The 10,743-nt window shown below is 36.3% G+C and overlaps 1 protein-coding gene across 2 annotated transcripts; it reads left to right on the plus strand.

The window, feature by feature from the left end:
• Window positions 1-300: 300 nt before the first annotated feature.
• On the plus strand, window positions 301-8,271 carry LOC104085372 (embryogenesis-associated protein EMB8). Of its 2 annotated transcripts, XM_009589384.4 has the most exons (8): window positions 302-751; window positions 1,112-1,240; window positions 3,475-3,606; window positions 5,484-5,626; window positions 5,703-5,800; window positions 5,884-5,978; window positions 7,259-7,312; window positions 7,753-8,271. In XM_009589384.4, the coding sequence occupies exons 1-8, from the start codon at window positions 368-370 to the stop codon at window positions 7,969-7,971; spliced, it is 1,254 nt and encodes a 417-aa protein (XP_009587679.1). In that variant the 5' UTR covers window positions 302-367; the 3' UTR covers window positions 7,972-8,271. The 2 variants fall into 2 exon arrangements, with proteins under 2 accessions (XP_070039045.1, XP_009587679.1); XM_070182944.1 differs by lacking the exon at window positions 7,259-7,312 and having other exon boundaries at window positions 301-751.
• Window positions 8,272-10,743: the final 2,472 nt, after the last annotated feature.

The raw sequence follows: 10,743 nt of genomic DNA on the forward strand, positions 1-10,743 counted from the left end.
CTGCCCTTATTTTAGGCGCTTTTTGTTGCTGTATTCATGAATATATGGCGCGAATACATGCACGTACAAATGGACTACCTTGATTTTTAGGCGTTTTTTACTGTTGTATTCATGAATACAACAACGTGAATACAATAAATATACTACCGTAGTAAATGAATAGTAATTATAGTAAATGAATAGTAATTATAGTAAATAATTATGTATATGATAGTTATAAGAAGTTAATAGACACTAAATATTGTGATTTTTGAAAATTAACAAGCCCATTTCACTTACTACATACCTCCTATAAATTTATACGAGTTACTTCTCTACAAAATTGAAAAAGCAACGATCAGTGGGGACATACAGTTCCCACCAACCAATGGCTAGAGCCACCTTAGGCTCAGCCACCCATTTCTCCTCCTCCTTCCGCCACCTCAAATTCCTCTCTAATTCCTCTCCTCCCTTCCACGTCACCACAATGTCAGCCGCCAAAATTCCTCATCCATCATTGGAAGTCATCGGCGGAGCTCGAGACAAGTTCCTTCCTGCATTTAAATCACTTGATAATCCGTATAATTCTTATCCTATCGTCGCTTCGAATCGACATATAGAGACTATTTTTGCAGCTTTTTTTAGGTTGGTTCCTGACATTCGTCTCCGGAGAGAGTGTCTTCGGACTAAGGATGATGGCTCCGTCGCTCTCGATTGGGTCTCCGGCGACGATCGCCGTTTACCTGCCGATTCTCCGCTGCTCATTTTGCTTGTGCGTCTTTTTTCTATTGCTCATTGGGCACAACCTATATATGCGATTAAAAATTTTCAAAAAATTAAACATATATACAAAGTTCGAAACCGCTGGTGCACATGAGTAGAGTTTTGTTTGTGCCATATATGTACTTTAAAAGCTTGTGAATTATACTCTATCCGTAAATCATGTCATTAAGCTTAAAATGCGAATTTTTTAGTTAAATTGTTTCTAAATATAGAAATATATCATTCTTTTTTAAACAACATATTAAAAAGGAAAGTGTACTACATTTGCACCCACTGCTTACGGATTCTTGATGCTAAAAGTAAGTGTGTGCATATAGAATTGGAAGTGTACTAATGGGGATAATTGCAGCCAGGTCTGACTGGGGGAAGCGATGACTCATACGTGAGGCATATGCTGATGAGAGCTAGAAGTAAAGGTTGGAGAGTCGTGGTGTTCAATAGCAGAGGCTGTGGAGATAGTCCTGTCACTACTCCCCAGGTACTCTCTCATTTTGGTCTTTAATTACTTTGGTTGATTGATATATCAATAAAGATTTGGTCTTTAATTTCCTCCCTGCTGATAGTATTAGTTTTGATGTGATTTATGGTGGAGTTTGGCCAATGTTTGTATCTGTTATTCAGACTTTTTGGTTAAGGAAAGAAAATGATATGGTTTAGTTAATGTGGCTGATGGGAATTGGCAGCTTGAAGTGTTTGTTGTGGACAGTTGATTGCTTTTGTGCTGTCCATTGACTCAAGTCTTTTGGAATTTTTTTGGTCAACTGGTTAGGCAAACAACACTATCAACTCGATCCCTTCTGAGCAATTTCCAGCCAACAACTTCGCTCTTTCCTTTCTCTGTCCTTCCTGCTTTGTGTATATTTAAGCACTATACCATAACCTAAACTGCTGCCTTGCAAAACACAGCTTTCTGATCTTATACCACTTCAAAATGGCCAGTGATAAAAAATCATGCCAAGATGAGCGTGCAGGAGCAGAAATTGTATATGGAGCTGAAGAGTGCTATAGCAATTCTCTTGAGCTCCTGAAAGAGTTGGGATTTCCCAAGGGCACCCTTCCTCTTAAAGACCTTGAAGAATGTGGTTATGTTCGTGAAACCGGATTTGTGTGGATGAAACAAAAGGCTCCATATGAGCATTACTTCGTCGCAACAAAAACTCTAGTTAGCTATGCAACCGAGGTCACTGCCTACGTGGAGAAAAACAGGATGAAAAAAATGACTGGAATTAAGAGTAAGCAGCTATTTCTGTGGGTGCCAATAGTTGAGATGAGCATTGAGGATCCTTCTCAGAATAAAGTTTACTTCAAGACTCCTTATGGAATTGGAAAGTCTTTTCCCCTCGCTGCTTTCATGACTGAAGAAGAAAAGCAGAAGTTTCTGGAGAAAGCTAACGAGTAGAACAATTATCTATATGATTGCCCTTTTTGCTCTTTTTTCTTTTTCTGGCATCAGGGCATTGATGCCTTTTGTTTGATCAGATTTTCTTATGCTTGCTAAAAGAATGATCTTTATGACCCAAGTATAAGTTTCTCCGTGTATTGGATTAATTTTCAAATTAATCTCGTTTAAGTTGATTATATTTTTTTTATGCTAATACTCTTTCACTTGGATTTTCCACTTTAGAAGGGCTTGAAATATTTTCATCAAAGATATGTTGGTTCCCCTTGCTTGACATGATCCAGTCTCTTTCACCAAGAGATATCAAAAACGGTTTAACGCAGAGTGAACGAAAACAAGTAGAATAATGGTCAAACAAAGGTTTCAGTCTACCCTATAGCTCAACAAGTTCAACTAAGGAAGATTTGTCCCTTTTCTTACTTCAATACTTTACCTGTATAACAGGGGAAACAAAATGCAAGCTTCAATTAGTTGAGAAGAATGGGTAAGTTGAGCATGAAGTTTCCTGAATAATAGTTCTCAAAAGTTGTCCAAGAACTTCATGCGAAGATCTTTACAATCTGGTGTCCATTTAAATTCTAGATATCTTCACCCAGTTGAAATCTAATTATAGGCAGTGGATGCATGCCATGATGGTTATATAATTTAAACAAAAAGGACGTGATTGTCCAAGAAGGCAAGAACTTATGATTGATCAGACCTTCAAGGATACATTGAAGCTCCTTTAGAAATTTAAGATTTCAATGCAGATATTTTTTCAGGAAATTAGAGTAGGTTTCAGGGATAGGGGAGGGGAAGAAGCAAAGAGATGATAACAGTCTGGACATTTTTCTCCATCTATGCATGTTCAAACTCACAATCTGGCTTATACTAGAGTCTCAGGTATAGCTTTATGTTGAAGCTCAACAATTTTAGTGGACACCTAGGCAAAGTAGAAAATATCTATTGCCATTTTAGGCATTAGAATGAGTTATGTACTCCAGAGTTCTTGGTGTGTATAGTAGACTTTCTAAAGTCTGCATATCATTATAGCTCCTCATTGAACTTTTTGAATATTCAGATAATTAACTCCATTATTCCCAAACATGATCTGCTTTATTTCTCAAATGGTACTGGTCAAAAGTATTCTAGATTTTTTTAGCTTGACAATCTGTTGAGATGAAAGATACAACTGGTCATGAATCAACCTAATTAGGGTGCAACATATTATTTCAAAAAATTATCCTTCATCTTTAAGGTAATGTCAAAATCCAATCATCTTTTACATGTTAAAAATTTTCTGTTCGTCTTTATTGATGAGCTAATTCATGCAGTTCTATTCAGCTTCATTTCTTGGTGATATATATGAAGTGGTGGCACATGTCAGCAATCGCTATCCAGAGGCAAATTTATATGCAATAGGTTGGTCTCTTGGAGCAAATATTCTAGTTCGCTATCTGGGACAGGTAACTCAGTTAATTCAATTTGTGCGCTTATCAGTATTCCTCCTCCATTTTGGCCTTCTACTGATCTACCATGCATCTACATACGAGCTGTTTTAGAGAATTTAATTCTGGTATGATGATATGGTGAACTTGTTGGCATATTTTAATTTAGTACTTTACTTCTGCTGAGTATTAGTAATCTGGCTAACATCATACAGTTTGTTGAGAAAAGGTGAAGACTCTGTTGATGCTAGCATAACAACATCATAGAGCATATTTAGGAAAAATGTTCAGATGTTTTCCAGTCTTCTTTTTCTCAACTATTTCTGGTGGTTCAGTATGTCTGGGTGTTTCTGGTGCCTTCTACTGATCTACCATGCATCTACATACGAGCTGTTTTAGAGAATTTAATTCTGGTATGATGATATGGTGAACTTGTTGGCATATTTTAATTTAGTACTTTACTTCTGCTGAGTATTAGTAATCTGGCTAACATCATACAGTTTGTTGAGAAAAGGTGAAGACTCTGTTGATGCTAGCATAACAACATCATAGAGCATATTTAGGAAAAATGTTCAGATGTTTTCCAGTCTTCTTTTTCTCAACTATTTCTGGTGGTTCAGTATGTCTGGGTGTTTGTCAGTGGAATTGGGTTTTTTAAGCTTTTGGATAATAAGACCATCCAGATCCATCTAGTAATGGCGGTCTCTTATTCTTTTTTATTTTTCAAACGCTGGTACATGCCAGCATTTGACCTTGGTCTCCAAGGTTTTCAACCACTTCATTGATGCTAGGCCACACCCTTGGCTTAGTAATGGTGTTCTATGTTTTCACCGATATGGCATATTTTCCTCACGACGATTCTTCATGTCTCTTGTCTGTCTGGACACCCAAAATCCTTGTATCTTCTCCATGCATTTTGAGTAGTTCGACAGTTCAAATGATATTTGATCTGCCCAAATATCAGCTCTGTCGCCAAGTTATTGAGATGATTCCGCTGAATCCTGATTTTAGTCAACATAAAGAAGTCAATCTTGCTGTTTAAGAAAACTAACTAGAAGGCGGTGTTTTGGTAGCATGTATTACCCTCTCAAATAAAGGAGCACTCATTGAACTGGAATGGTTTTTCCTTTTCAATTCTTTTTAATTCCATATTAGCTATTTTTTTTTAATTATCATATTGAAAGTTATCTCTGAGTCACCCTACAGGCAACATCTGCAGGAGAGAAGTAGGCAATAAATCATACTTGTGCGTGTTTTTGAAATAATAAAATGTTATGATGTAATCTCTTTAGCTGGTTATATAATCAGCTACCTTAGGTGATTTAGCACTGCTGTCTCCATTTGTTTGTCCTGGATCAACATTGTGCCTTTTGTTCTGAAGATCAAATTTGAACAACTTTTGAGGAAAACAAGTTGAGTACCAGCTGCTGTATGTCCTAAAACAATAGTGCCCATCAGTTGCACACTTGCACTATTTGTATTATCAAAGACAATAAACTTTTATTCTGTAATAAACCAATTTCATTTCAATCTATAGGCAAATGATGAAAATAAAGTCGGAGTGGATGCAGTGCTTGAACTCTTAGTTAAGGATTCTGTTCTCTAATATTTGTTTGTTTAATGATGCATCTATTGCCAATTTAATTAGACACAATAAAGATGGGGGCACCCAACTGATTGTCATGCGTATGTGGGCATTCCCTGGAGTTGTTATTTTGGTCTCTGTTTACCTTTCAATTTCATCTTCTATTAATTCTTTATTCAAATTCAATTCCAACAAATAAAATAGAATTTATAGTCTACTTCCCTTTGAATGATAAATCCCTTAACTCTTAATAATTAAAGGAATGACTCCATATATTGCCCATCTTTCATATTTTATCGTTCCTTTGCAGGAGTCCCATTCTTGCCTTCTCTCCGGTGCTGTTTCCTTGTGCAATCCTTTCAATTTGGTCATAGCAGACGAAGACTTCCATAAGGGCTTTAACAATGTTTATGACAGAGCTCTAGCAAATTCTCTCCGCAAAATTTTCAAAAAGTAGCTGTGTAATTCAGTTTTTCCCTTTTTCCTCGCGGTACCTTATACCTCTTTTAACTGGATCTGTTGATTATAGGCATGCTCTACTGTTTGAAGATATGGAAGGCGAATTTAATATATCATTAGCTGCCAATGCCAAAACTGTCAGAGAATTTGATGATGGACTGACACGAGGTGTTTATACTTGTATGCAGGAAAGAAAAAAGTTGTATATCATTGCATCTCAACTTATAAGTAATTGCTTTTGAATTTTGCAGTTTCATTTGGATTCAACTCTGTGGATGATTACTATTCTAATTCAAGCAGCTCAAATTCCATTATAAACGTCCGTACACCTCTGCTTTGTATCCAGGTAAGCTTGTTTTAGCCAAAAATTATCCAATGTCCTTTTTTTGTTTGTTATTTTTTTTTTTGATTAAGTGAAGTCTTCTATTAATCTGGTACCAAGATGGTAGTGAAACAGTTACAACAAGATAGCAACACTTCCACCAGTCATATTACATATCTCCTCCTAATAAATATAGAAAGTCCAAATATTACATATCCAATGTCCTTTTTGTTTGTTTTTTATTGTACTTCAGATGCCATTTTTATGTCTAGGATCATGCTCAGCACACTCATCCTTTGGCAAAATCTGAACATCATATCCTATCATATTAAAATTCCATGCAAAAAAAGCTGAAACTTGAGAGAGAATAAATATTATGCATTGTGTTTCCTTTAGACAATACACCCTTGTAGTTATCTGTTGTAGGATGCTTTCCAACATTGCGGATGAGCTTTATGCGATTTGGTTAGTTATCTAAAGGCATTTCACCCTTTTCTTTTGAATATCAAGAATTACTTCACTTAATAAAATGTGAAGGATTTTTATTCAACTCAATTGGACCAGTTTCAGGAAAAAAGCATTGCGCTAACTACTATTGCTCTCCCTAAGATATATAGTATAGATAATCATATTTTGACAAATTTGACTTTCCGGATCTTTATTGGACACGGAGACAAGTTGGTTTAGAGGTTGCAATGGTATAATCTTTAATCTCTTTGTGATCAAGAGAGCAATATTCCATCTCTTCTCCCAAAAAAGGAGGAAACAAAAGAAAGAAATGAGGGGAAATCAGAGGGATTAACTATGTATAATTCATCTTGCTCAACCTATATAAAAAGGACTAATCCTATTCAGTCCTCTGTCAAAAGTACGACAAGTGATGCCATCTCATTAATACAATGCGTTTTGCCTTTTTGAATCTCAGGTGGTAGCTTTTCTATCTTCACTGATAATCTTAAGAATAAATCATGAATGGTTTAGATGTTATATATCTGCAATTTGAAATTTCGCTACAGTTTTCTCCACAGTTCTCTGTGGATCTTCATTTCTGGTCAGTATGGTATATATTGTTATCAAAACTTAATAATAGAAAAGACCAGGTGTTGGTAGTAGATATCAAATAACTTCAGTAGAATCTCATAAGTGTTAGGTTATTCTTTTGATTAAAAGAAAAAGTTGTGGGGACTGGAAGGAAAAGGTGGAGATGAAAGCACTCCAGTTCTTTTGATATGCTTGTTAGGATTCTGCAAGTGTTAACTAAGACAAAAATGTGAAGTTTAACTTGCTCCTGTTTATTTGTGGAGGCTGCAAATGATCCAATTGCTCCATCCAGAGGAATCCCTCGTAAAGATATTGAGGTAGCACACTGTTCTTCATTCTCGTATCCCATTTTATTTGTTGATATTTTCTCATTGTTTATGGATGTGCATATGCTATTCTGCCAAACTATTTTTGTTTGTTGTTCTTCTTGCAAGTTTCTCATTCTGTTGTTTGTGAAAGTCTTAGCATTGTCCATTTGATCCTAGGATGTTAAAGAAGTCCTGTACCAATCATCTCTTAAAACAATTGTATTCCTAATATAAGTTGATTTTGGGTTTAAAACCCTAAATTGAAGTTCCTTTACCAAGTAATTAATGTTTTAGTGCCATTATCCTGTTGGCATAAGGAACTTTATCACATGATATTTGAGCCTTGAGACCAGTAGAGGAGGCTCAACCCTCAACTGTATGAATGCATGCACAGCGTATTTTGTGCTTGAAGGCGTAGATTGCCGCTAATCTTTTTGTTGTTCCCTCAGGAGAACTCAAACTGTTTGTTGATTGTAACCCCAAAAGGAGGCCATCTTGGCTGGGTGGCAGGTTCCGAAGCGCCACGGGGATGTCCATGGACCGATCCACATGTGATGGACTTCTTGGAGCATATAGAACATTGTAAATCTGCTTCTGCTGCATGTGCTAATGATCTGGAGACTATGAACAGCAGCGTTACAGACAGATTCCAACACCTTGAAGTATAAGCAACAAGGTGCGAAATTCAACTATTCCGTCATGTTGATATTGTTCACTGACAGTCGGTGTTTGATGAGACAGTAGCGTATGTACATTGAAGGTTAGCAAAAATAAGCTATAAGGGTGTATCATAAGTTATCAAATTTTGATGAGGTCTTGATATTCTTGCTATGCAACATGTAGCCAATTCTTTGATTATTCTCCACACATCCAAGAATTGATTAAGCCACAAGTATTGTTTGGTGTGGAAAATTCTCTTCCTAAACGGCTACGAATTGGTGGATTTAAATGTTAATGGTGTTGGCTCCGCGACTCTGCAGAAGTTGAGACAGTAGAATTTATGTAAATACTACCCTATATGGTCCGGGAGGTCACGAGTTCGAGCCGTGGAAACAGCCTCTTGCAGAAATGCATGGTAAGGTTGCGTACAATAGACCCTTATGGTCCGGCTCTTCCCCGGACCCACACATAACGGGAGCTTAGTGCACCGGGCTGCCCTTTTTACTACCCTATATAAAGAAGATCTATGTTGTGCTCAATTCTCAGCTTCAAAGGCTCATTTAAGGCGCGCTTAAACCATGAAACTCAGCAAAGCTCAGGAAGCGCACGTAGTCTCGCATACCAAACTACAATAAGAAGTAATAATAAGTGATTTTGTTACTCTTTTTTCTTGAATTACATATATATTTATTTATTTTCTTCATTGCACATTTTTTTAATAGTAAAACTCAGCTTTCCGCTTTTGACAACATTGTTATTGATACTATAACATTGTTATACATGCACACGATGTATGTGTGTGTACGTTTTTCCTTCACATTGTACAATTACGTTAATATATGTCTGGTTCTAGCGTGAATGTTCGATTTATCTTGCTCTTTAATAGATGGAATAACTCCAAAGCCTAATTGTTACAATGTTGCTATATAGAGAGATAATCAAAGATACAGGTAAAGCTCGGGAGATTATGGAATTCACTCTCCTCCACTTTAATGCTAAAGCTTATTATTCTTGAAAAACGATATTCATAATTAACAGAGAGTAAAAGAATGTTCAACTAGACAATAGTTATCTCTTCAGTATTCCAACTACTGATGCTATTGTTCGAATAGTGGCCTTTAAGGTCACTGCGTTGTTCCCTTGAGATGACGTTATTTGTCGACTTTAACAGTGTAGCGAGGAATTCTATTTTGAGGTTAAAGTAATTTAATCATCCAACTATAAAGATACTAAATGACCTTAGTCGAGAAATTCTATTTTTAGCTAGAAGCATTTCAATCATCCAAATATATAGAGATGACAATATGATCAAGTTCAACCCACATTTCAGAAAAATCCAACGTGGAGTCATTTATAACTACTAACTAGTCTCAAATTTGTGCTAGTATATTCTATAAGATTCTCAATCTAAGAACTGTGAAAACTCATTTAGTGGTGGGATAGTGGATAATTAATGATGATTAGAGGGATCATTTATGAAGAGATAAAGATGACTGATTAGGAATGGAGGGAAGTGGGAAGCACTTGTAGAGGTAGTTGATTCTTTTAGGTGTTAATTGTCAATTTGTTATATGCTTATCCAAGTGGGGTAAAAAACTTCACAATACAGACAAAACCTTAGCACTTGCAAAATTCAGAATAGCATGTGCCCATTTTTCTAGCTCTAGTTCATCTTCTTTGTACTACTTCCCCATTTGTTTTGTCTTTTTATGTGTTGTATTTTTTTTTTTCCTTGTTCCGTTTTGTCTTTTTTTGTATTGTATTTTTTTTCTTTGTTCCAAGCTATTAGGATAACGTGTTCCATGATTCTTAGATTTCCTTCTTATTTGGAAGTGTATCCTTTTATAAAGTAGATGACTTGGCCATGATAAGGAAATCCACATCCTATTGTAATCCTCCGGCTAATTCATTAGAACTTATCCATGCTTATTTATTTTTCTCACTTTTCTTTCAGTTTTTCTATTTCCCCTTCCCCCCCCCCCCCCACTCCCCCCAAAACAACACACACACCGGTGGAAGGATCACGAATACATATAGTGAGCTCATTTACTCCTTTACTCTTGTGTTCTTAGGTGAAAATGGTAAAAAGTACTTGTTTATCCGAAAAACGGATAACAATTGAATTTATACGCGGCTCTAAGGATACGTGATATAACTTGGCACAAATTGAGAAAATATATAAATTAATATCGAAATTAACTGTAAAAGAAATAAATGCAAACCAAACAGATCAGTTAGCCTCGACCCTCGAGTTAGGTCACCCTCGAACCAAGTGAAGATTCTGCTAATATATGAACAAAGTAACAAAATATTGAAGGCTGAAAGAAGGCAGTGTATTGCTTTGTATTGTGTCAAATGTCCTCTTCCTTACAAAATGATCAGACCCCCTTTATATAGTAAGAAAGTCTTATTCTTAATATAATTCTAAATACAGTAAGGAATCTCATGATAGATTAATTAATTGGCCTCTTTTTGATATGCGCCGGGATTTCCGCCGTGATTCTCGCCCAATTGCGGATATTCCGGCTTTCTGTTTTTTGGCTTGATAAACTTTTCTCGGTCTCGCTCGATCTTTATTTTGCTTGGTCTCGATCTTAGCCGATCTCGCTCTCGATCGGTCTCTTTTTCGCTCGATCTTGGCCGATCTCGATCTTCATCGGTCTCTAGGTCACGAGCTCGACAATCTAACTTCGCATCATGGTTCGATATTACACGAGTTCGAACCTTGTCCAATTATGTTCCAGTCTCGATTAGTCATACAAAGAGGAAACTTGATTTTG

This window comes from Nicotiana tomentosiformis, chromosome 8 (assembly GCF_000390325.3).
Source record: "Nicotiana tomentosiformis chromosome 8, ASM39032v3, whole genome shotgun sequence".
Classification (NCBI taxonomy): Eukaryota; Viridiplantae; Streptophyta; class Magnoliopsida; order Solanales; family Solanaceae; genus Nicotiana; species Nicotiana tomentosiformis.

Bases quoted from the DNA above. Each gene is read 5' to 3' on its own strand.
- LOC104085372 (XM_009589384.4), top strand. From the start codon at position 368: ATGGCTAGAGCCACCTTAGGCTCAGCCACCCATTTCTCCTCCTCCTTC. The intron at 752-1,111 runs GTGCGTCTTTTT...GGATAATTGCAG, and splicing joins CTCCGCTGCTCATTTTGCTT to CCAGGTCTGACTGGGGGAAG. The intron at 1,241-3,474 runs GTACTCTCTCAT...TAATTCATGCAG, and splicing joins GTCCTGTCACTACTCCCCAG to TTCTATTCAGCTTCATTTCT.